General features: G+C 39.3%; 1 protein-coding gene across 1 annotated transcript in view; it reads right to left on the bottom strand.

Annotated features, from left to right (window-relative positions):
• Nucleotides 1-437: 437 nt before the first annotated feature.
• Dnah5 (dynein axonemal heavy chain 5) overlaps nucleotides 438-27,867 on the bottom strand; it is a 281,736-nt gene continuing 254,306 nt past the window's right edge. Inside the window, exons 77-79 of the mRNA XM_077109537.1 lie at nucleotides 23,712-23,864; nucleotides 22,908-23,139; nucleotides 438-589 (exon numbers count right to left, since the gene is read on the bottom strand). Coding sequence (XP_076965652.1) covers nucleotides 438-589; nucleotides 22,908-23,139; nucleotides 23,712-23,864 — 537 coding nt within the window. The remainder of the gene's footprint in view (nucleotides 590-22,907; nucleotides 23,140-23,711; nucleotides 23,865-27,867) is intronic.

The raw sequence follows: 27,867 nt of genomic DNA, 5'->3' as shown, positions 1-27,867 counted from the left end.
TTCCATTTTCAAAAGTCCTTTTTAATTAGCTGCTTAAAGCCCTGAAAATAAATCTCTTAACCTGACCCCAATGTAAACAGCAATAGAAGCAAAATCTGCAGAAACTTACTGTGCTACCTTACAGATCCTGAATACCTTATGCTTAATATAGTGAATTAATCTAGTGTAGATCTGAGGGCCAATTTCATTAGGAGGTTGTAGGTTTTGCTTTAAAATGACTAAAAAAATTTTTAAACAAATACAGAGTTTGGTCACTAACAATGCATAGGTAAATGTACCTAAATGTACCAATGAATAGGTAGATTAACCTAAACATCCAAGGAGTGGGGGGAGGCTCTGCATCCATTAATGGCAGGAGAAACCTGATTCATACACTGTCCAGCGTTTCAGGGAATAAAAGTAAGGATGATGCGGGTTTTCATCAGGACACTCCCACGTTACTTGACATCACAGAGGAGGGCGACTCCTCGGAGTACCCAGTGTTCCGGGGCCTGGGCAGTCCTGAGATCCACTGCTGCAATGTAGTTTAAATCTGTTCGAACTGGCTTCTTGTAGATGGGGCAGGAGTAAAACCGAGGATCTCTTACACCTACAAAACGTTTGTAAGAGAAAGGAACTTGGTGAATTTCTGATCTGAGCATCTCAGAGAGTTGCAGCATGCACACGGAAGGGCATTCCAAAGAGAGATGGGTTTGATAGGATGGGGGAAATCCCTCCAGAGGTCATACAACTCTGGTTTGTGAAGCAGATTCTGTCACCCTGGGTGTGGCAAGATATCCAGCCAAGCTTAGATGGACCCTGCTGGTTCCCTGCCTCATGACCTTGTCAGTAACCCCTGCCCACATGGGTCCTCTCATTTCCACCTGCCAAGTCAACAGTACCCTCCAGGCACTCTCTTTAACCTCCACACCAAATCTTGTGCACACACCACTCAGCCATCCAGCACCAGTGAACAACACTTCACCATCATTATTATTTAAAAATCTCTTCTTCAACAATCTGTACCATAGTCCATATCACATTTAAACCACTAGACAGGTGTGCCCTGGCCAAATTGGGTATTGTGGAATCCCTTTATACATAGAAATAATACAGTCCAGCTCCCAGAGATTTGATTCTCCCTTTGGGAAGTAAAAGAAAAAATAGTTTCTAAAATTATGCATGCAATGAAGACAATCCACGGATGTCCATCCTTCAAAGATCTCTAATGCATTTGTGCCTAACCATGGACTTTTTCTGTCCAGCCTTGGTAACGCCATGTTCAGGGACAGATTTGGTCTGTGGTGCATTAACGTGCATAATTCATGCAGGCCCACTTTAAGAAAAACAGGGGAAAAAATCACAAATACAAAATTGGGCTTTGGAAGAAACCTCTGCCCGTGAGCAGCCTGGAGGTTTAAGCTTCATTAGCTTCTGGTAAAATAAGAACACTCTGCCCAAGGTCTTTTATCTGTACCTTCTCCTATCATCCATCTCAGGGAGTAGATTATTTTATGTTCTCTTCCAGATTATAAATTATTTTAGGACAAAAGTTGTGTCTGCACTTATCCTCCCATACCTGTGGAAAGCCGGTGCAACATTATAAAGGTTTCTCTTGTAATATTGGGGTGAAGTCATGTCTGACCAGGGGAATAACTCAGCTCTGGTGAATTAGTATAACAAACACAGGCACTAAAACATGGAAACAGTAAGTGTAAATGCACTGTTGATATGACAGAGTCACTGAATTTTCTTCCCAGAATTAATGTGCTGAATAATTTATCTTTTTTGTAACAAATGAAAAAAGCAAAGCAATATCAGAAGTTAAAGCCTTATTATTTGACCCAATAAAATCTTCAACCTGCTACACCATGTGTTTTTAATCACCCACTATAAATTAAGTCACTTTTATAAGAAGTTAAAAATATTTGAGTATAATAATATTATACATAAATTTCACTATAAAATAAATATTCTAAAATAGTGATTCTACCCTCAGAGGAAGTCTGTCAATATCTAGAGATATTTTTGGTTATCATAACCATGGGCTTGCTACATGCATCTAATGGGTAGAAGCAGACACGTTACTGACACCTTATAACAAACAGGATAGCTCCCCATAGCAGGCAGTTATCCAGACCAAAATATTCATACTAACAAGACTGAGAAACTGCTCTAAAGCAAGAAAAATCATAGACTTTTTTAGTATTTTAAAAGTGTGCTTACTGAATCCCATAAAATTAATCATTAGAAACAACCTAAAATAATATAAAACCTAATTCTTAAGTTTAGTCTTATTTTTTCAATTACTATGAGGATATCACTGGTAATCCTAATTAGATAAACATACATATGTATAAATATAGTTTTCTGATCAAGCAAATGAATGCCAGTGAAGCATGGAATGCTAATTATATTGATACATTTAAATCCTTTAATCCTAGGATCTATAAATATGCAATAAACATATAACTAATTGTTCTTCTTGCTGAAAACTTGATTAACAACCATTTCATAAATCTTGAAGTAAGCTATCAGAGTCCTAAGGATAATTCCAATAATTATGCCTTGTTAAATATTTGGCTACTTGGACTTTAATCCCAAAAGAAATTTGGAATTATTTTTTAAAAATTCTTTGTAATAAATAGATTAAAAAGGTATTTCTTTAAAATACTTGTCCAATTTTATTTATTTTTAATTGTTTCAGACCTAAAGGTGTCCATGCCAACTCACAGCATGCAGAAAACTTCTGCACCAGGATTAGAAGTCACTGAAAAAAATAATTCCAGAGTAAAAATGCTGACAGACGCTAAACAATCAGGTGAACAGGTGATCTGCAGCCATTCCCCTGCTTAACAAATAACTCTGAAGATAAAAATAAGCATGCTAGCTAGGTAGAACAAATCAGTACATATGTTCCAAGCCTTAGGGTTCCAGAAAGAGACACCGAGAGAAGGAGATGTGAAAACTGGTGAGCTCTACACTTAGCCTAAAGGTTTCAGTAAAACACCTTGAGAGAATTTCATTTTCTGACTACATAAGTTCCTTACCAACCCTAAATCTTTATCCACACAGTAATGTGCATTGCATATATTCCTGCCCATAGCCCAGGTGAACAAGTTACACAGCATCTCTGAGTAACCTTGGAATCATTCCCTTAGTTAACCTCCCTTTTGTTAATAACATTTAAATGACTAGGCAGTTCACTCTTCAGCCTGGTATTTCTTTTAATCCTTTTAAAAATCACATCATTTGGCACACACTGCTGCCGCAGATGCCACTGCCGTGCCTGGAGGTTTCTTCTCTGGGCACTGCCTCGGTTGCCTCGGTTACCTACAATGCTACTTCTCACAATACCTCCGTGGTCCCTGACAGTGAATCAAAAAATCTGTCAATCAACTGCTGCATGCACCACTACCGCCATTACTGCCACCTTTGACTCCGATGCTGGCAGCCTGAGGTTGCCTGGAGGTCTTCTTTCTGAGTGCTACTGCCACAGAAGGTGCCCTGAATGCAACCAAAGCTGACACTGCTGCTGACCCCCAGAGATCACTTGGTGATGCTGCCCCCACAGCTGCAGTTGCAACTGCCGCTACAGCCAACCCTGCTGCTGACCCACTGCCTGCTGCCAACAACCACTGACTACCACTGCTACCATGGCCTAGAAGACTGCTTTGGGGGAGGATTCCAGGTTTGGTTGCATGTGACTGCACCCATTTGGGGTCACCAGCCATGGCCTGGGGCCCAGGTGCCAGCAGGTTGACCACCACAAGAGCCTCTGTCTGGGAACTCCAGCTGGGACCTGCAGGCCTGGGGTCTTCCTGCTGAGAGTGCTGGTGGCCCTTGTCTTGCTGCTACATCCCGGGGTTGCTCCTTTGCATGAGTGTACCCCTAGTGATCTCTCTGCAATAGAAGCAGCATTGATATCTAGTTTCAGACTTGAAGATGAAATCAAAATCTTCTACGATAAACAAAAACTGAAGGAATTCACAGCTAGAAAGCCTACACTACAGAGCATTCTCAACAAAATATTCCATGAGAATGAAGTGAAAAAGGAAAAAAAGGGAAAACCAGCAAAAGGAGGATCTACACTAAAGGGACATTCAACCAAATGAGAAAGTAAGACAAATCAAAAACCAGAAGTAAATCAAAATGACAGGAAACACAAATCATATCTCAATAATAACCTTGAATGTTAATGGCCTAGACTCATCAATCAAAAGACATAGATTGGCCGATTGGATTAAAAAGCAAGACCCACCAATATGCTGTCTTCAGGAGACTCACCTCATGGGCAAAGACATCCACAGGCTGAAGGTGAAAGGATGGGAAAAATCTTATCACTCCTATGGACTGTGTAAATAAGCAGGGGTTTCCATTCTCATCTCAGATAAAGTAGACTTCAACCCAAAGTTACCCAGAAGAGACAAAGAAGGACATTTCATACTTTGTAAGGGAAGTGTATATAAGTATTTCTATTTTATTGGAGTATTAATTTTATGACATAACAATTATAAATATTTATGCCCCAAACAATGGAGCATCTGTGTACATCAAACAGACCCTTCTCAATTTCAAGAGTCAAATAGAGCACAACACAATAACACTGGGTGACTTTAACACACCTCTCTCACTGCTAGACAGATCTTCCAAACACAGACTAAATAAGGAAACTATAGATCTAAATAATACAATCAATAATTCAGACTTAACAGACATTTATAGAATATTTCATCCATCAATGAGCAAATATACTTTTTTCTCAGCAGCACATGGTTCCTTCTCAAAAACAGACCATATTTTATGCCACAAAGCAACTCTTAGTTAATACAAAAAAATAGAGATAATACTATCAGATCACAGTGGGATAAAATTAGAAATCAACAATAAAATAAAAAATAGAAGCAACTGTAACAAATAGAGACTAAATAATATACAAGTGAATGACAAATTGATAGTAGAAGAAATCAAGAATGCATTAAAGGAATAAAAAAAATCACCAAATAAATGACCTAACACTACCTCAAAGTCCTAGAAAAAGAAGAACAAATCAACACCAAAAGCAGAAGACAGGAAATAATTAAAATCAGATCTGAAACCAATGAAATCAAAACAAAAGAAACAACTAAAAAATTGACAAAACAAAAAATTGGTTCTTTGAAAAAATAAATAAATAAAATAGTAAACCCCTGGCCATGCTAATCAAGGAAAAAGAGAGAAAACTCAAATTATTAAAATACAAGATTCAGAAGGAAATATCACAATGGACATGTCTGAAATACAGAGGATAATTAGAAACTATTTTGAAAATTAATACTCCAATAAAATAGAAAATAATGAAGATATCAACAAATTTGTAGAGACATATGACCTACCCAAACTGAATGAGGAGGTCATACATGATTTAAACAGATTAATTTCAAGTAATGAAATAGAAAAGGCCATCAAAACCTACCAACCAAGAAAAGCCCAGGACCACCTGTATTCTCAGCAGAGTTCTACAAGAGTCTCAAAGAAGAATTAACACTAACACTCCTCAAGGTATTCCATGAAATAGAAAAGGGGGGAACCCTTCTGAACTCATTCTATCAGGTCAACATCACACTGATACCAAAACCAGACAAAGATACATCAAGGAAACAGAACTTCAGGCCGATATTCCTGATGAACATAGATGCAAAAATTCTCAATAAAATTCTGGCAAATTGCATACAAAGACATATTAAAAAGATAATGCACCATGATGCAGGGTTAGTTCAACACATGGAAATCAATGAACATAATTATTCATATTAATAGACTTAAAAACAAGAATCCTATGATCATCTCAATAGATGCAGAAAAAGCACTTGAGAAAATGCAGCACACTTTCATGTTTAAAACACTAGAAAAACTAGAGATAGTTTTTTAATTTTAAATTTTAATTTTAATACCTCAACATTTTAAAAGCTACATATGCTAAACCCAAGGCCAGCATCATTCTAAATGGAAAAAAAAATAATAAAAGCATTCCTTCTAAAAACTGGAGCAAGACAAGATGTCCTCTTCCACCTCTTCTATTCAACATCATCCTTGAAACTTTAGCCAGAGCAATTAGACAAAAGAAAGAAATTAAAGGGATACACATAAGAATTCAAACTATCACTATTTGCTGATGACATGATTCTATATCCAGAAGATCCAAAAAATTTTACCAGAAAACTTCCAGAACTAATAAATGAATTTAGCAAAGAAGAAGGATACAAAATCAATACCCACAAATCAAACACATTCATATATATCAGCGATGGATCCACTGAAAGAGAAATTAGGAAAACTACCCCATTCACAATAGCCTCAAAAAAATAAATAAATAAAATACCTGGGATTCAATCTAACAAAAGAGGTGAAAGACCTCTACAATAAAAACTACCAGAACACTAAAGAAAGAAATTGAAGAAAAACTCAGAAGATGGAAAGATCTCCCATGCTCCTGGATAGGCAGAATTATTATTGTCAAAATGGTCATATTACCAAAAGCATTATGCAGATTTAATGAAATTCCTATTAAAATCCCAATGATATTCTTCATAGAAATAGAATGAAATTTATTTGGAAAAATAAATGACCCAGAATAGCTAAGGCAATCCTTAGCAAGAAAAGTGAAGCAGGAAGCATCACAATACCAGACTTTAAACTATACTACAGAGCTATAGTAATAAAAATACCATGGTATTGGCACCAAAATAGACTTGTAGACCAATGGTGCAGAATAGAGGACACAGAGACAAACCCACATACATACAGTTATGTCATACTAGACAAGGGTGCCAAAAACATTCACTGGAGAAAAGAGTCTGTTCAACAAATGGTGCTGGCAAAACTGGAAATCCATATGTAGCAAAATGAAATTAAACTTCTCTCTCTCATCTTGCACAAAAGTCAACTCAAAGTGGATCAAAGACTTAGGCACTAGAATAGTGACCCTGAGCCTAATGAGAAGAAAACATAGGCCCAAATCACTACATCAGCCTAGGATCTGACTTCCTTAACAAGACTTCTAAAGCACAAGAAGTAAAATCAAGAATTGATAAATGGGATGGATTCAAGTTAAAAAGCTTCTTCTCAGCAAAGGAAAAAATTAATGAAGTGAGGAGAGAGTCTACAGATTTGGGAAAAAGCTTTACCAAATGCACCTCTGATAAAGCATTAATCTCTAGGTTATGTAAAGAACTCACAAAACACCACCACAGAAACAAATAACCCAATCAATAAATGGGCTAAGGAACTTAACAGATACTTCACAGAAGAAATACAATTGATCAACAAATATATGTAAAAGTATTCAAAATCTCTAGCAATTAGAGAAATGCAAATTAAAACTACACTAAGAATTCATCTCACTCCTGTCAGAATGGCAATCATCAAGAATACAGGCAACAATAAATGCTGGCGAGGATGTGAAGAAAAAGGTTACACTCATACATTGCTGGTGGGACTGCAAATTTGTGCATCCACTATTGAAAGCAGTATGGAGATTCCTCAGAATACTGGGAAAGGAATCACCATGTGACCCAGCTATCCCACTCCTCAGTTTATACCCAAAGGACTTAAAATCAACATACTACAGTAATGCAGCCACATCCATGTTTATAGCAGTTCAATTCACAATACCTAAACTATGGAACCAACCTAGGTGTCCCTCAATAGATGAATGGATAAATAAAATGTGGTATATATACTCAATGGAATATTACTCAGCTTTAAAGAAGAGTGAAATTATGGCATTCACCAGTAAATGGATGGAGTTGGAGAATATCATATAAGCAAAAGAAGCCAATCCCACAAAACCAAAGGCTGAATGTTTACTCTAATATGCGGATACTAATTCACAATAAGGCAGGGGTCACTAGAGAAGAATAGCATTACCTTAGATTAGGTAGAGAGAAGTGATGGTGGGAGGGAAAGGGAGGGATGTGGGGATAGGAAAGATAGTAGAATGAAACAGACAATGCTACTGTATGTATATATATGACTACATATCAAAGTGCATAAATGCATTCTACTGTTATGTACACCTAATTAAAGCAAATTTAAAAATTAATTAAGAAAAAATCATATCATTTAGCAAAACTGATTTCCATGCATGTATGAATTTGTGAGGATGAACCCAGCTACTGTGTATAACTATGAAGCTCTAATAATAATAATGAATAAAAAAATATTTTAAAACTTAAAAAAAAAGGAAAACAGGATTTGGGCGCTGAGTGTGTTCATTGCTGTTGGGCTGTCATTGCTTCTAGGTCCTCCCAAGGGACAGAGCCTGGAAATAAAAGCATGCATACTAACCCATGAGGAAAAAAATCACGTCAGTTAAAATGTTAATAATAATAACAATGTTAGAATTATTTATTCTGTGCCTACTATGTGCTTGACAGCATACTTTCACTTTTTCAACAGCTCTATGTGGTGGGTACTGTTATTAAATCTTTTTACAACTAGGCACAGTGGCACCCGCCTATAATCCCAGTGGCTCTGGAGGCTGAGAAAGGAGGATCACAAGTTCAACGCCAGGCTCAGCAAAAAGCGAGGCATAAACAACTCAGTGAGACCCTGTTTCTAAATAAAGTACAAAATAGGACTGGGGATGTGGCTCAATGGTTGAGTGCCCCTGAGTTCATCCTTGGTTACCCCCCCCCAAAAAAAAAAATCATTTTACAGATTAGAAAAGCAAAACACAAGGAGGGTGAGTGACTTGTCCAGGAATCGAGCATGGCCAGAAGGGATCCACAGCCTGCACTGGTGAACCTCTGGGTCTTTCCAGACAGATGTGAAAATGAAGTGGAGATAACTGATACCCGAGTTCAACCTGTGGCACGTATGAGATTCCTCCAAAGTCACGTGACTAATTACTAGGTTCTGTAGGCAGGAGAACAGCTCTAACATCCCAGCCCCTACTTCACATTCCTCCACCAAAGAACAGGGGTGTGAGCCTTGAGCCTTCAGCAAGAGGGAGGACAAGGAGAGGCCAAGGGAAGGAGGCTTGGGGGCAGGGCTCCCTCCATCTGTGCCTCCCGGTGCTGACAGTGTGCTTCACTGGGTGTCTAAAAAGAACATGACCCAACCTTCAACATGCAAGGAAGAAGTCCTCCTGTGGAGGGCAGACTCTATTTTCAAGCTGCAATGGATTCTAAGAGGGCTCTCTCCGTACAGTCTTAAGCTGAGCACTCTCCACAGTTGTTGTTGTTGTTGTTTGAAGATTTGAGACTGGAAGCATAGCTCGGTGGTAGAATGCCTGCCTGACATGTGCAAAGCCCTGGGTTTGATTCCCCAGCACAAGAAAAAAAGACTCAAAGTATAAAAGAGGGTTTGGAATTATTGAAATTAACAAATGTACCATAAAGAATAAAAATTGTTATCAGGTTTTTAGAATTAATAGTATTAATAGCCCTATTAGTTTAATCAAAATTAAAATTACTAGGAACTATTCTGGGCCTCTTATTTTGTCAAATAAATTTCATGTCGGCTTTTTCTATTTCTGTGAAGAATATCATGGGAATTTAGATGGGAATTGCATTGAATCTGTACAGAGCTTTTGGTAATATGGCCATTTTGATAATATTGATTTTGCCTATCCAAGAACATGAGAGGTCTTTCCAGCTTCTGAGGTGTTCCTTAATTTCTTTCTTTAATGTCGTGTGGTTTTCATTGTAGAGACCCTTTGCCTCTTTTGTTAGATTGATTCCTAAGGATTTGATTTTTTTGCAAACTATTATGAATAAGATGGTTTTCTTATTCATCATTTTCTGATTCATCATTGGAGTATAGAAATGCAATTGATTTATGGGTGTTGTTCTTGTATCCTGCTACTTTGCTATTTATTTATGAATTCTAGAAGTTTTTCTGGTGGAGATTTTTAATTCTTCTAAATATAGAATCATGTCATTGGCAAACAGAGATGGTTTGAACTCTTCTTTTCCTATTTATAACCCTTTAGTTTCTTTATTTTGCCTAATTGCTCTGGCTAGAATTCCAAGGACTATCTCAAATAGAAGTGGTAAAAGTGGGCATCATTGTCTGTTTTTAGGAGGAATGCTTTCAGCTTTTCTCCATTTAGAATGATTTTGGCCTTGGGTTTAGAATATGTAGCCTTTACAATGTTGAAGTATATCCCTACTATTCTAGTTTTCCAGTATTCTAAACATGAATGGATATTGCAGTTTGTCAAATGCTTTTTTTACATCTATTGAGATAATCATGTGAGAAATATGAATCAGGAGGTTTCATATTTCACAATACCAGACTTTAAATTATACTATAAATTATATTATAAACAGCATGGTATTGGCACCGAAACAGGCAAGATGACCAATAGAACAGAATAGAAGACCCAGAGATAAACCCACATCAATATAGTTACCTCATACAAGATAAAGGAGCCATAAACATATACTGGAGAAAAGATCGCCTCTTCAACAAATGGTGCTAGGAAAACCATAAATCCATACATAACAGAATTAAAGTTAAACCATATCTGTCACCCTGCACAAAAACCAACTCTAAATGGATCAAACACCTAGGAATTAGACCAGAAATCCTGCACTTACTAGAAGAAAAGTTAGGCCCAGCACTTCAACATATTGGCATAGGAACTCACTTTCTGAACAAGACTCCTCAAGCACAAGAAATAAAATAAAAGAGGAAAAGTTTATTTGGGGACTCACAGTTTCAGAAACCTCAACCCATAGACAGCAGACTCCATTCCTCCAGGCTCCTGGCAGCAGAGTGTGACAGAGGGAAGCAGCTCACATGATGATCAGAAGCAGAGAGAGACTCCACTCTTCAGATACAAAGTATATACCCCATAGCCACGCCCCCAGTGAACCACTTCCTCCAGCCACACCCCACCTGCCTCCAGATACCACTCAGGTAATCCCATCTGGGATCAATTCGCTGATTAAGATTATAACCCAATCATTGCTCCTCCAAACTTCCTCACATTGTTTCACATGTGAGATTGGGGTGGGGGGCACCACATCTAAACTATGATACTCTGTGTTTGTATAACTTTTGTCGTTTCTCTTCTGCTGATTATTAGCTTCATTCCATTATGATCTGATAAGAAGCAAAAAAAAAATTACTTCAGTTTTTGTGAATTTGTTAAGATTTTCCTTATGGCCCAATACACAATCTTTTTTGGAAAATGTTCTATGTACTGGGGAAAAGAATGTGTAATCTGTAGTTGTTAAATGGAATAGTCTGAAGATGTCCATCAAGGCCAATTTAATCTGTTGTATAATTTAACTGTGATGTTTCTTTATTTTTGTCTTGATGACCCTTCTGTTGTTGAGAGTGGGGTATTGAAATCACGCACTATTATTGCACCGGGAACTTTCTCCCTCTTTACGTCTAATAGTACTTGTGTCACAAAATTGGGTATGCCGACATTCAGAACATATAAATTTACTATTGTTATATCTTCTTGATAAATTGTTCCATTCATCAATATGTAATAATGACCTTGTCTATTCTGATTTTGACTGAAAGTCTATTTAATTAGATATGTATATGGCTACATTTGTATAAATATGTCAAAATATACTCTGTCATATATTTCTAAAAGGAATAAAATTTTAAAATTTGCAAAACTAAAAACTGATGACAAAGATTAATGCATCATCTTTCTGACAGTTATGTAGTGTATCCTTTACATTCTTTAAAAGGAAATCATTTTAATAAGAATAGAATGATAAAGTAATAATATTTTAATTTTAAAAAGATTCCATTTGCTCAACATATCATTTTCTATTCTTTTACTTTCAGTCTGTGGAAATGTAGGTGGGGTAAGTTTCTTAAAGGCAGCATAATGTTGGGTCTTATTTTTAAATCCAGTCAGCAAATCTGCATCTTTTAATTCAAGAATTAATACCATTTACATTCAGGGCAATTATTGAAATGTGTCTACACATGCCTGTCATTTTGTTGTTTCTCTTCTGTTTGTTTTGAATATTCTGTTCATTTCTTCCTCTCTTATTCATCTTAGAGGCTTGATGGTTTTCTGTATTAATGTTTGATTCTTTTTAATCATCATTTGCTTAGCTAACACTTCTCAGAAGTTTTACTTTTTCCTGTGCTCTCATACTTGTGTTTATCTTGCTTCCTCTCCTGGATAAAAGATTCCCTTGCTTAATGGTCATGAATTTCCTTAGTTTATACATGGAAAGTCTCTTTTTCTTCCTTGATTCTGAAGGATATCTTTGCCAGCTATGGTAATTTAGGTTGGTAGCTATTTTCTTTCAGGACTTGACATACATTATACCATGTTCTCCCAGCCTTTAGAGTTTCTGCTGAGAAATCTTGTTATTCTGAAGGGTTTGCTTTTAGGTTTCGTTTGGTGTTCATCTCTTCCAGCTTTCAATATTATTTCTTTGTTTTGTAGTTTTAGCAATTTAATATCTTAAGGGGAGGTTCTTCTGGTCAATTTGTGGTTCTAAATGTCTCCTATACCTAGATGTCCACATCTGTCCCCACATTTGGGAAATGCTCCATTATTATTTCACTGAGCAGGCTTTCTATGCCTTCTGGCTATAGCTCTTCTCCTTCGTCTTCTCTGAATATGTGTATGTTTGGTCTTTTAACGCTGTCTCATATATCTGGTATGTTCTGTTCATCTTCCTTATGTATTTTTTCTTTATTACTGTCTGAATGTGATAATTCCTCATCTTTGTCTTCAGACCCTGATATTATTTATTCTGCTTGTTCTAGTTCATTAGTAAAACTTTCAACCAAATTTTTCATCTGACTACTGGACTTTTCAGTTTTAAGATTTCTGTTTGGCTCTTTTTCTAACTTTCTATCTTTATTAAATTGCTCATTGTTGAGCAATTGAATTGCTAAGGATAGTCTGCATTATGTTCTTATTTGAATCCTCTTGGAAGTCACTGATCTTTTTAAAAATCATTCTTTGGAATCCTTGGTCCTGAATTTCATAGATTTCATTATCTTTGGGATCAGTTACTAGATTATTATGAGTTTTAGAAGGAGTCACATTGTTCTTTTTTTCAAATTTCTTGTGTTTCGATGTTGACATTTACACATTCCTTTGGGTGAATATCTCTTCTATTTTTATGTGAGAGCCTTCTTAGTAAGCAGTCTTCTCTTGAAATTGTTCTCTGAGATATCAGTTTGCTGTGGAGTGTTGAGTTGAATTCCAACTGGACCTCATAGTGAGGTTCCCCGGTGGCTTCTCCAGCTATGATTAGTGGATTTGATGCATCTGTATTAGAGCCTGGGGATTCCACTTTCTCTGTAAGTCTCACAAACATGGGGTAGTTCAGGCAGCTGTGGGGTAGACCTCAGTGTATGTGGAGTGCACCCTCCTGGTTAATCCTGAAGTGGGATGGAAGCCCCTATCAGTTGTTGGGGGTTCCTTTGGACTCCGCTGATATTAGTTTACTACTTGGAAGCAATTCTGTTACTGGTTCTTCCAATCACGGTGATGGTCCTGAAGCTTTTATTCTCTGTTTAGAGGCTGTCACAGCTCTATTTGTTTTGCAAGGAGACACAGGGGCTGGGGTCACAGATCCTACTCTATGGCACTCACTTCCAGTATTGTCAGCAACGTGAGATATGATAGGAAGTGACTAATGGCAAGGCCACCCATGGTGTGGTGCCCACAACTGTTGTTTACTGCTCTCTGTTGTTGCTGTGGGGGTAAGTGACCAGGAGCAGGACTTCAGAGACTCTTTGCCATGCTTACTTGCGGATGGGTTGTCAATTGGAGGCTTTTGTATCACCATTCCTTGAAGAATCTTCCAAGGTTCCAGCAGGACTAGGTCATGGCTAGAGCAAAGTGCAGTTCCTCCGGGCTGGGCTGGGAACAGTTCAGTAGCCCAGCACCCACTCTCTATGATTGACATGCCAGCCTCCATCCTCAGCACCACAAAAACAGAAAAGAAGCGGCTGAGGAAGAGCAGAACAACAATGAGAAGAACTATAGGAACAAGTACACAAACAGCAGAAATAAAGTTAAAAACAACAGTAGCAGCAACACCATCAATAACTGAAAAGAAAAGAGAAAAATACAAAGTTAAATATAATCAAAGGGAGGAAAAGGTAGGCGGAGAAAAGTAAGAAAAGGGAGAAAGAGAAACAAAAGAAAACTTGAATATTAAAAAGATGAGCAAAAAGAGGAAACAAACATGAAGCAGCAACAATAATAAAGGCAAAAACTGGAAATGTCCTCTCCACCAAGGTGCATGAAGGAGCAGAAGCGGGTGGAAACTGTACGCCTACGTGGATCAGAGCTTCTGTGTCTTCCTCAACTGTGTGCTCCGTGGACAGCCCAAAGGACTATATTCACTTCCCTCTTCTCTCCTTTGTGGTGCTAGTCAGGGGATTAGCAGGAGTGATTTGTGGCTAGTGTCAGCTGAAGACCTCTATCTAACTTCTTTGCATACCAGAATTAACTAGGGCACAGTACAGAGCTCCCTACAAGCAAATTCTCTCCAGAGCTATTATGTGTACGCACATGAGAACAGGGTAGATGCTGATGTTATGGTGTCAGAATGCAGAATTTCCCAAAGCTTGGAGTCACACACTCAGAGGGTGCATATAACATCAGCTCTATAGCATGTCCCCATGTGCCCCTGAGGGTGGAGAGAAACTACTGAGATCTCAAAGATCCATGCTGTCTCGGAAATGGTGGTGGGTTCCTTGCAATTGCCGCCCATGGTTCTGGTGTTCCCAGTCCTGGCTCTCTCACTGTCACACATGACTGTTACTCACTCACCCCCAGGCTCTGATGGCTAGCCTGGCAAATCACCAATTCCAAAAGGAAGTGCCTTCTGTTCCTCCATGTGCAGGTTCCAAAAGCTCTGAGCTCAGACAATGACAAATGCAATTTACCACTTGGTAGCCAGAAACCACTGGCAAATTACCTAGTGTTTCTAAGCTTTAACCCCACCTGGACGATGGAAATGACATGTTTTAGAGTTGTTTTAAAGATTAAATAAGTTAATATATGTGACAGTCCGGTATAATATGGTGTCTGGGACGTGGTAAATGTCTAAGATATTTCATATGTTCATTTTATCCCCCAGCATACACACACGTGCAAAGACACTTACACACTTGCCTTCCCCTATAACAAATTCTCAGACTCATGACCTTGACAGAGTTCCAGGTTTCCCAGCTGGAAGCAGATTAACTGCTGTGGAGCCAAGGAGTCAGGACCCTCCCCTCTCTGTGACTCTCCCCACCCCAGCACACCTGTCAGTCTTGGACTAGAGAGCCCTTCATGGGGCATTCTTAGAAATGCTGCCTCCCTTAGCAGGAAACAACCCATGAGCTCCAGTAGCCCTGAGCCCTCTTGTCCCCTGCGTAGGACCAGAGAGCCACCAAGTCTTGCCTCATCCTCCGCCCAGTCACTCTCTTCCCCCACAGCTGTCTCAGCCATGCCCTGAGGTTTGTTTATAAGAATCATTCTGTGCATATAAGAAATTGTAGAGAGACCTGCCTTTATTGCATTTGCCTCTTTGCAGTTCTCTGACAAGACAGGATCGAGAGTTAGTGTGTGACTTCACTTACCCTCTAGGATAATTTAGTATGATTTAGGTGATGGTTCTATGATGTCATAGTGAAAAGCACATTTTAAAATTTAGGCATGTAGTACTCAATTTTTAGAGTTAAGACAAACATCCAGATATCTTCTTTTTAAAAATAAGTGAACCAGGCTGGAGTTCTGGGTCAGTGGTAAAGTGCTTGCCTGGCATGTGTCAGACCCTGGGTTCAATCTTCAGCACAGCATGTAAATAAATAAACAAAACAAAAGATCCATTGACAGCTAAAAAATGTTTTTAAATAAACAAATAAACCAGTCTTGTATCCAAACTTGAATAATGAATTTTTAAAGTGATAACTTTGTATTAATGTAAAAACTACTAACTATAAGAATCCTAATTTTAAAATATTGCATTTGGAATTCCCTTTGGTCATTAATGGTGCTAAACTTCTTTATCTCAATTAGAGCCCCCTTCAATTATCAAATGAAAAGTAAATATTTAGCATGAACAGAGTAATACAAATGTTAGTTTTCCATCGCTAAACAAATACCTCTTCAACAGCACAGCTATTCAGCAAAACAACGTTCCACAAACTTCTATTGAAATTTAAAAAAAAAAAAGAACAAGAATTGAAGTTTTCTTTTTTAGTACTTTGAAATTAGCCCCCTTTTCCTTTGCTTATTTTATTTTCTCCCTTACCTGCTGCAAATGAGTTTCACTACTGACTAATGCCCAGCAGGATCAGTACAACAGTGCTATAACAATCTGTCCTTAAATAATAAAAAAAAATTGCCTGTTTTATGAAATTATTACTGCATTACCACCATGCTGAGATATTCAATGTCAAATGGCCATGGATTTTTATAGTTCAGTCACAAGGAAAGAAAAGTAACACCTAACTCAACGTGAGAAAGATTTTTCTCTCATCTTATAAGGGAAACGTTTTACAACACGTGGACTAGAGGCAATGATATGATATAGCGAAATTTCTAAAATACTATTTTTTACTTATAGAACATTTGACTATTATTTCTATAGAATAATCACTGCTCCAAGACTTCACAGTATCCTAAGAACCAACAACTACAAAGCCACAAGCAGGAGGTTCATCTGAGCCCTGGCAGGCACATTGATTCCTCCAGATGCAGGTAAGAACATGGAGCTGTACCGTGGGCCGAGCAGTGAGAATCTCCATGCTCCAGTCTGGTGTTCAGCTCTCCCCTTCACAGGCACAGCTGTTCTCCCTTCACCCTTAGACACGCGTTCTTTCCCAGGGAAATCTAGAGCCCCTTGAACACAACCTCTCTGAACTGACGTTTAAAGACTGAGTGAAACACGGTATGTAACCTACCCATAAAAGATTCTCAATACATGTCAGTTCTCTCTTCCAACCCTTCCCCATCTCCACCTTCTACCTGAACAAGCTTCCCCATGTGAAAGCTTTGTATGCATCTGAACTCTGCCCATATCCAAATGTCCTGGACTGAGCCTGACTTCTAAATCCCAGGTCTAAAGCCATAAAAAAAGAGCCATATAGTTGAAGGACACTGGATCTGCAATCACACAAAGCTTGGGCTGATGTTCTAGCCCATTACTTACTAGCTTTCACCGTGTATGTAAGCCACTTAAAATCCACAAACTTCAATCTTAAATTTTAAGTCCTTTGCATATAAATTGAGGAGTAGGATTGCTGGGCCAAATGGTGGTTCCATTCCAAGCTTTCTGAGAAATCTCCATACTGGTTTTCATAACGGTCACACCACTTTGCAATGTATGAGTGTACCTTTTCTCCATATCTCCACCAACACTTATTGTTGTTTGTGTTCTTGATAATTGCCATTCTGACTGGAGTGAGATGAAATCTTAGAGTAGTTTTGATTTGCATTTCTCTAATTGCTAGAGATCATGAACATTTTTTCATATATTTGCTGATCAAATGTATTTCTTCTTCTGTGAAGTGTCTATTCAGTTCCTTAGCCCACTTATTGAAGGGTTATTTTGTTGGGTTTGTGTGTGTGTGTGTGTGTGTGTGTGTGTGTGTGTGTTAAGTTTTTTGAATTCTTTATATATCCTAGAGATTAATGTTCTATCTGAGGTTCATGTGGTTTCTCCCATTTTGTAGGCTCTCTCTTCACATTATTGATTGTTTCCTCTCCTGAGAAGCTGCTTTTTAGTTTGAATCTATCCTATTTGTTGATTCTTGATTTTACTCCTTGCTCTGTAGGAGGCTCATTAAGGAAGTCAGATCCTAGGCCAAAATGAAGAAGATTTGGGCTTACTTTTTCTTCGATTAGGTACAGGGTCTCTGTTCCAGTACCTAAGTCTTTTTTTAAATTTTTTGTTTGTTTTAATTAGTTATATGACAGTAGAATGAACTTTGATACATCATATATAATGAAGTATAAGTTTTCATTATTCTGTCATGATTCTACATGATGTAGAATCACACTGGTCATATAGTTGCATATACATAGGGTAATAACATCTGATCCCTAACTCTTTGATATCAATGTTTATAGCAGCTCAACACGCAATAGTTAAACTATAGAACCAACTTAGGTGTCCTTCAAAGGATGAATGGATAAAGAAAATATGGTATATATAAAAATACGGTATATATAAAATGTTACTCAGCCATAAAAGACAATAAACATACACTGGAGGGAAGATAGCCTCTTCAACAAATGGTGCTGGGAAAACTGGAAATCTATATGTAGTAGAACAAATTTGAAGCCCTATCTCTCACTTTTCATAAAACTTAACTCAAAGTGGATCAAGGACCTAGGCATTGGACCAGAGACCATGCATCTACTAGAAGAAAAAGTAGGTCCTACTCTCCATAATGTTAGCTGGGAACCAACCTCCTCAATAAGACACAAGAAGTAAAATCAAGAATCATACATGGGATGGTATCAAACTGAAAAGAAAACAATCTTCACAGCAAAGAAAACAATCAAGATTGTGAAGAGAGAGCCTACAGAATAGGAAAAAATCTTTACCACATGCACCTCAGATAGAGCATTAATCTCCAGGATATACAAAGAACTCAAAAAAACTAACACCCAAAAAACAAATAACCCAATCAATAAATGGGCTAGGGGACTGAACAGACACTTCTCAGAAAAAAGATATATAATTGATCAACAAATATATGAAAAAACATGTCTATCAATTACAGAAATAAAAATAAAAACCACTCTATGATTTCATCTCACTCTAGTCAGAATAGCAGTTATCAAGAATACAAGAAACAATAAGTATCGATGAGGATGTGGGAGAAAAGGCGCATTCATCCATTGCTGGTGGGACTGCAAATTGGTGCAACCAATCTGGAAAGTAGTATGGAGATTCTTTAAAAACTTGGAATGAAATCACTATTTGACCAATCTATACCAATCCTTGCTCTATACCCAAAGTACTTAAAGATAGCATAAACAGTGACACAGACACAACAATGTTTATAGCAGCTCAATTCACAATAGCCAAACTGTGAAACCAACCTAGATGCCCTTCAACAGATGAATGGATATTCATTCAACAGATGAATGGATAAAGAAACTGTGGTATATATACACAATGGAATATTACTCAGCAATAAAAGAGAATAAAGTTTTGGCATTTGCAGGTAAATGAATAGAGTTGGAGAATATCATGCTAAGCAAAGTAAGTCAATCCCCCAAAAACAAAGGCCAAATGTTTTCTCTGATACGTGGATGCTAATCTATAATTGGGGGGGGGGCATGGGATGAGTGCAGGAACTTTGGATTGGGCAAAGGGAAGGAAGGGGAGGGGAGGGGGGGTATTGGAATAGGAAAGATGGTGGAATGAGATGGACATCATTACTCTAGGTACATGTATGACTGCACGAATAGTGTGCCCCTACTCTGTGTACAACCAGAGAAGTGAAAAAATTGTGCTGTAATTGTATACAATAAATCTAAGAGCATTCTGTATGCTGTCACATATAACTGATTAGAACAACAACAACAAAAAAAAAAAGATAGCTAACTGCAAAAAAAAAAAAAAAAAAAACAAGTGCATACTGGACAACTCTCTGCCAGACATTTTCCTCCTCTATTGTTCTCCAGTTGAAGAGAAGTGGATCTGCACTCTTGCTTCTAAGGCCAATTCAAAAGTACACTGGTGAGTAGGCATCAAAAACATCCCGAGATGGACTTGGGAATCCAGGACCTAAGAAGACTGGCCTTGAACAAATCAGTGAGTCTGCTGTAAATCATAAATACTTAATTATATTCGCCTCACCCCTCTCTGATCAGAAACATAATTGGCAGATTATGTTCTTCCAGCATGATGTCCTAAACTTAGACAGAATGGGTGGTGGTGTGGCAAGAATCAGGCTTCCTTTCAGTTCTTGCAAAATTCTACTGGGAGAATACCCACCCCTGCTGTGAGTCACACCCCCCACTGGGAACAGAAGTGACAGGGAACAGAAGTGACAGGAAATGCCATACTAAGAGGGACTAGAACTCCTCCCATTCTGTGACACTGCCCTTCTGCCTTTAAGATCCTGGGCCTTCTGTGGGAGGGTCTCTTCTACCCAATTAACCAATCATCTGCACTTAATGAGAAATCCAAGCACCTGGAAGCCATTCTCAATCCTCCCCCTCCCTCCTCTCTTACAGAGGATGCCCAGGTCTTCTGTGGGTCCTGGCGATGGCTCTTTTCTACCAGGCTCCTGTCCTCTTTCCCAGTCTTTGCTGCCACAACTCTTTATATCCAATAGCCTCTCTCTGGGCTCCCCACTCCCAGAACCTCCTCCTTTCTTCTTCATCCATCCTCCTGTGGAAATCCATCTTCCATAATAAAACTCTAGTCACGACGCTCAGGCAGCAACTCCAGATCCTTGGCAAAGTCAAGCTTCTCTTTGTACTTGGCATGCTCTCCCTTGCCATCTCAGCCCTGCCGTCCACCGTACCACACTGACACCCATGACACCCACACACGTCAAGCCCTGGGCGCACCCTGACTTCATCAGTCCCTACTCCTGCCCTCCATCTCTTCCCCGGCTGCACACTCCCTTCTGCTCCTCAAACATCCCTCACCACCTGGTGCCTGCACAGCCTTCCCTCTCCTCCTGGGAATCTTAGCACAGCCCCTTTCTGTCACCAGGATTCAGTGCAATGTTCTCTCCAGACGCTCACGCTCCAGCCTAGGTGAGTTTTGTGGGCGCTTTTCTTAGAGAAACCACAGCTACTTGGAACTAGTGTGTTCATTTACAGCCAACTCCTACTATGCACAATAATCGTGTCCTCTCGTCTCCATGAACACAAATTAACAAGTGCTGTGTCACTGCTCCTGGGGGAAATACAAGGTTAGTTTTCCTACTGGTCACATTTTCATCAACCAGTCAATCCATAACATTATTTTAGGTGTATTTCTGTTTGTTTTTTGTTTGTTTGATTTGTTTTGTTTGTTTGTTTTATACTGGGGATTGAACCCAAGAGTACTTTACCACTGAGCTATATCCCAGTCTGTTTATTTGTTTGTTTGTTTATTGGGGTATTTATTGTGAGACAAAGTCTCACTAAGTTGCTTAGACCCTTGCTGAGCTACTGAGGCTGGCTTCGAACAGTCCTCCTGCCTGAGCCTCCTGAGTCACTGGATTGCAGGGCTGCACCACTGTGCCTGGCGCTGAGGAAAGATACCTGTTAAATATACTTCTCTGATTCACCGACATTGGACTCAAGGGCAGGAGCTCTCTGCCTGAAGGAAGCCTGTTTGACATATACATTTTCTCCATAAGGCATAGCCTTCCTGCACTCAGAAATAGCAGATAACACATAAGCATTATGTTAAGGGGCCATTTTAAGGGGGGAAAAGTACCAAAAAATGCAAAAAAATATGGCACTAACTAGACCATGAAAAGGATGCTTTCAGCTTTCAATATAGAGCTGAAATAATAAGGCAGGGGATCACCTTGTTCAGCCTCAAACTTGGAACACACTGACAGGGCAGCTCAAATTTTCTGTTTCTCTGTGCATGTTTGTGAGTAGTGATTTGGGGATTCTATATAAACTCTGGCATGTAGGTGAAATCACAAGTCCAGAAGCTGCAAGTAACAAGACCTGATTATATTTTCTTCTTGTATGGCAATCTACCTCTGCCCCTAATTTGAGACTAAGCTCCTTAAGGATGGGGATTGACCAGGTGAGCAGATGCTATTTCCCCCTGCTAAGAAAAATCTTTCTCTAATTACCATCGCACTCATCCTTGCCCTTAAAACCATTCTCCCTAACCCTCTGGGCAAAGGTGTGGTTCCCTAAGCATCATAAAATTTATCTAAGTACATTTTAATTATTTATTTACTTTTTGGTCTTGCTCACTCGATAGCAGTTCCTATGGGCAAGATCTGGTTCATAATCATCTTTGTGTCCTAACACCTAAGGTGAAGGCTAGTATATATCAGCCAATCAGCAAATGCTTGCTTAAAAATAACTATTTATAGTCTGTAAACTCTTTTTCCTGATTGATGTTTCCAAATGTGTTATTTATTAAGGGGTGGGTGGGGGATACCACCATCTTTAGAGAAAAATTGTTTCTGTTTCTACTGTGAAGTCAGTATTTCCTGGGGATCCAGGAACATGACTGACTGTAGAACTTCTGACTTATGCTTCTACTCTGAACAGGATTCCCTCATGCGTGGAAAGGTGGCGAGTGCTGGGAGGTTAACTGAGTGAAAGGCAATAACAAAAACCTCCAAAATGGATCAAGCCAACAAAGGGAAATAGCTCAGATATTTTTAGACTTATCAAATAAAACTTGGATAATTTTGTCAAAGTGGAATAATACATGTGCTTCATAGAATTGGTATTATATTCATTGGCTGAAATATAAATCCAGCATATTACCATCAACAATAGCAGTAAACCTACTGCCCCTGAACTCAACCTGGACGTCACAACCTACTTCAAGCCTGTAAGCTGTGAGCCCCTGTATCCTGCCTAGAAAACCTTTTACTGTCACTCACCTATTCCCTCACACCCATCCTTCAGGGCCCAGCCAGGTCCAATGCCTGACTCCCAGTCCCAGACCTCTTGGTCCTACCATTATCTCACCCTCCTTTCGTCCACATATCGACTATGCCCAATACTTCTTTCTTATGTCAAAGTTTCATGAGTATCTCTACATATACTATCTGCTTTATTAGATAGGCAATAACTAGCTAGAACTATTACCTCTCTAATAGCACTGAGAAAGTAGCTGGAGGGCCATAAATATTAACTAAACACACGCATGGATATAAAGCTGGTTGGGGATAAAACAGTAAAATTCTATTACCTGGTTAAAAAAAATAATGAGATCCCATGTTTATAATGTCATCTGTTGTAACAATACCAACCTCGCTGAATATACAAGATAACTTACTGTTGTTTTCTGCATAAATCCTTATGACAGGCATCAGCTCAAAGAGCACTTTGGGTTTGGATTCAATGAGTCTCATGTTCCTCTTGTCCCAGCCAGCACCTTCAAGATAGAGGCCATAGACGTAGACACCCTCTGTGGGAGGGGCAGAAATATCATCCTTCATCCATTTGGTGACCTCATTACAAAGCACCATATTGTCCAGAGCCCAGCCTTTGTTGGCCCGAGTTATTTCCTATTCCAGGCAGCAAAGGAGGAAGAAAATAATTAGACTTTGTCTTAATAGAAAAAGCATAACAATGATGAAACTTCAGCTGCAAATTACCCTAATCCAAAGGAAGTAGAATAGTATTTAAAGAGTTAAGATGATTTTCTCATAAAAAAAAAAATACCCATGTCCTGGGTGGGGGTGAAGGGTCAGTGGTAGAGTGCTTGCCTAGCACATGTGAGGCGCTGGGTTTGATCCTGAGCACCACATAAAAATAAAAATAAATAAAATAAAAGTATTGTGTTCATCTACAACTCAAATAAATATTTAAAAAATACCCATGGCCTAATTTAACCACTTATACTTCAAAAGGGAAATGTTAAATCATGACAAATATGAAAATAACAAATAAATAAAATTCAAGTTTAACAGCCTAAAAATAAATGGCTGTGTTTATGTTAGTGGCAATGTACTGCCAGGAACAGAAAAGAGATAGTCATTCTTGTCTTATTATATTCTTTAAAACAATAAGAAAGAAGCAAAGCTGGTGGAGGAAAATTACGACAACACAACAAGTGCAAACCAGAGATAAATATTACCTGTCGCATTGCTGTTAAAAATCCTTGGGGGTTGAAAAAGCCTGTCATCCAAAAACAATGGGGTCGACCATTGAAAACCCAGGAGGTAAACTGGCAGTTTCTTTCTAGAAGTTCAGTAAACCAGAAACCCAGCGTACTCGAAACCCATGAAGCCTAAAATGCATTAAAACAATTCATTAATATGTTTAATTCTGCTGTGTAAACTGACTGGGCTCATAGGAAACCAAAGATAAAATACAAATTTCACTTATACAGTGAAAATGTCCCTAAGTCATGCATTCCCCTCGGGTTCAGACATGGAAGGTGTTCAAGTTGCTTGTCCTTAACGATATTGATGACATGAAGATATAACCTAACCAGTTATCATTATGTGATTCACAGGACTAGCTGTTCAAGATGTCTGATGTCAATAGAATCAGCTCCCACATACCAATATCTTCATCACCATTTATGCTATCAAGGAATCAAAACAATTTATGCATTAAATTTAGCAAGCTCTCAGCATTTTTTAGATTACTATTTCAATTAGATAAGAGTAAAAAAAATAGGATTTTTATTTACATAAATGTGTTCATGGCATATCAGGATAAATCATCCACACTTTATATTCTGTGGACAATAAACCATAGAAGGCTTCTTCTACTTATTTTTAATAAGGTAAACAACAGGTTTCCTTCTGGAGCATTTGTCCCTTTAGAATGCACTTACACTTCTGCTCATTAAGGAGCAGAAAGAAACTCAGTTGCTTTACTTTGTACTAAGTATTTGCATGTATTGCCTCTAGTTCTCCATCAGTTCACCTGGGAACTTCCACTATGACAGTTGGCATGAACCTACCCTTAATGCTGTCAGAAGCAGCACTGGTAGGTATCTACAAACCATAGCTTATATCTGCAATATTTTACATATGAATAAATGCAGTAATCAAACGGGGTAGCTGTACCACTTGAATTTCAAACATCTCAAGAATTAATTTGCCTGTATTTCAAGAACTACTGGGATTCTACTGACTGATAATAAGTTGGGAAGAATAAAAACTGAATAAATAGATCATAATTTATGAAATAAGTAACTCATTCTAAGCCTATCTTTACAGGTGTGTCATTACCTAAAAGAGATATGCAACATCTACCCTGAGGGCAGAGGGAGCCATTAGCAAAAGGGTGCCTCTTAGGAAGGATCCCTGTTTGACTCCAGAGCCTATGCTCGTGGAGTTGGGTGAGCCGGTTTAATGGAGAATTAACTTGCAATGGGCAGTGACCTGGAAGGTCCTTCTTCTGTCATTGGCAACGAAAGGGGAAACTGAGAACACTCTCTGTCCTTGGCAATGAATTTATGGAAAGTAAGGAGAAAGTGAAGGATTCTGCCAAAAAGATGATTCTGAGTTTCTAAGCATATGACTGGAGGGGTGGACGGTGGAATCAAATAAGATGGAGGAAACAAGAAGTTCTAATTATTCCATGCTGCCTGCAGGACCCGCTGCCTTAGAATCTGCCAAAGCCCTGGGTAAAATATCTGAGATTTGGACCTGAAGTATTCTCAAAGAGACTAGCAGTTCTAATCCCATCTTGTCTCATCTCTGTTTTCCCTAATAACCTATAGGAGGCCAAGTCTCCAATTTCATAGCTATCCGCTGCCCTCTGGATATCTCCCATTCTGGCCCAATCTCCAGCCTCCTGCCCTCTGAAGCCTGTCCACTCTAATTTTAGCATCTTTAGCAACATGAGCAGAAAACTCCTCTAAATCCGCCATCACTTTCTAAGACAGTTTCTCCACTTCTCTCTTAAACTGAAATCTTCCCCCAGGACAGGCTCTCCCCTTGCAACATTCTCAAAGTGTAGGCTGGTGCTTCCCTTACCCTCCACAGCCTTCAGAACCAGGGCAATAGTAGAAGTCCTTGTCCTTTCTGATGATGTCAATAGGTCATCACTTTGCATTATTCTGTTCCTCTGAGTCTCATGCCATCTTCACATACCACCCCCACCCCTTTTTGTTTCTGTCAACTAATTACCATACCCTCTTATTCATTCTAGTTTATGCTTCACTCAATCCCCCAAATAACTGTGGTCCTGAGGGTAGGGGGTGATAATGGTGATGATACTGATGGTGGTAGAGGTGATGTGGTGGTAGTAGAGGTGGATGTGGTGGTGGTGGTGGTGATGGCAGTGATGGTGGTAGAGGTGGATATTGTGGTGGTGGTAGAGGTAGATGTGGTGATGGTGGGGTGGAGGCAGATGCGGTTGTGGTGGGTGAAGGTGGGTTTGGTGGTGGTGGTAAAGGTGGATGTGGTAGTGGAAGTAAAAGTGAATGTGGTGGTGGTAGAGGTGGGTGTGGTAGTGGTAGAGGTGGATGGGGTGATGGTGGTAGAGGTGGATGTGGTTGTGGTGGGTGGAAGTGGCTTTCATGGTGGTGGCAAAGGTGGATATGTGGGTGTGGTAGAGATGGATGTGGTGGTGGTGGCAGAGGTGGATGTTGTGGTGGTGGTAGTGACAATGGTTGTGGTGTTGGTGGTAGTGCTGGTAGTGGTGGTGGTAGTAATGGTGGTAGAGGTGGATGTGCTGGTGGTGGAAGTGGATGTGTTAGTGGTGGTGGTAGTGGTAGTCTTGGTAGAGGTGGTGATGACGGTGGCAGAGGTAATGGTTGTGGTTGGTTATGGTGACAGTGCTGAAGGTAGATAGCATGGTTTTGCTAATAAGAATCATAAGCACTGGGCCATGTTCCAAGCACTATTCTGAGCACTTTACACATAGCAATTCATTTAATCTGTACAAACTTGCTAGCAATGGTATAATGCTGTGATTTCCATTTTACAAATACTAGAACTGAGGCACAGCAAGCCAGCTAATTTATCCCATGTTATACAGCTTAAAAGAGTCATGACTTGAATGCAGATATTCTGGCCAGAGCCCATACTCACACCCACATCTACATTTATTTACTTTCATTAATCCTTCTGGGTAACATTAGCATCCACTTAACATTCTACTCTTATCTCTCAGACCCTTATGACCTTCCTAACCATTCCGTTTCATTCCCCACTCCCACATCCATACTTGTCATCAATACTGCCCCACTGGGAGGAGTATGTTTCCTCCACTCCTGTATTTTCTTCCATGGGGAGATAACTCCCTTTATGTAACCCACCAATTAGCTCTCCCTCCTCCACATCCCCAGGCCAAGGAAGTCAAGAAACGGGCAAGACTGTGGTTGTTTCAGAGGCAGGTTGTGGCCATCTGCATCCCATGCACTCCCTACCCCTCCCAGTCTCCCATGCCGTTAGGTTTGGTCCATGGCTCTAGTTCAGATCCATAGATGCTGACTGAAGTGGCATGGATCCCTCGTTGACCCAGGAAGTTCAGACCCAGCATGCCTTGTCAGTCTTTCTTCCCTCTGCTGTCTGACTTCAGAGGCATGTGCTCCCGGTAGCATGCTCTCCAATGGTGAGACCTCCACCAGATGGGTCCCAGAGCAACTATGTGGAGACAAGGACCCACTGGACTTAATGAGGGGCATAATGAAGTGGAGAGCTGCTGTAACATCAGCTTCTAAAATGTGTGTCAAGGTCTTGGCTGTGAAGCTGCAGGTGGTTGGAAAGCCACCGCAGCAGGAGGAAAGGTAGAAGTACATATTAGGAGGCCCAGCTCTTCCTCTTTTTCTTTTAGGACTAAGATGTCTGCAGAGAGCATGTGTTCTGCTCTGCTCCTAGCTTCATAGGGAGGTCTGTTCATGAGACATTGCCCAGTGCAGTGTTGCTGGTCAGTAAATCTTTCTAATTCTAAGTTCCATTTAAGGTAGTTCACCTTAAAGCAGATATAATCTGTATTCTCCAATACAGCTCTCTCACAGAATGTTCTAGAGTCTTCCTTGCTCCCTGTCTGCCTCTTCTTTCAGAATCCAGGTGAAGTGAGCTATTTTATTAGTCCACTAAAATAACCCAACATAGGCCACCTCCAAGATTTCCAACTCCACTTTTGACTCTCCCACCACAATCTCCATATCTAATTTACTTTTTCAAGAACAGCTGAGCAACCTAAACATGGTCTCTGACTCTGGTTCCATCATTTGCTTCCCATCAATACATTTTTCTCCCATTTTGTCTTCTCTTCATCCTTCATTATAATCTCCCCCAGTGCAAAGAGCTCCATGATCTAGCTAC

The sequence above is a fragment of the Callospermophilus lateralis genome, chromosome 5, assembly GCF_048772815.1.
Source record: "Callospermophilus lateralis isolate mCalLat2 chromosome 5, mCalLat2.hap1, whole genome shotgun sequence".
Taxonomy (NCBI): domain Eukaryota; kingdom Metazoa; phylum Chordata; class Mammalia; order Rodentia; family Sciuridae; genus Callospermophilus; species Callospermophilus lateralis.
This window is presented reverse-complemented; position numbering and strand designations above follow the sequence as displayed.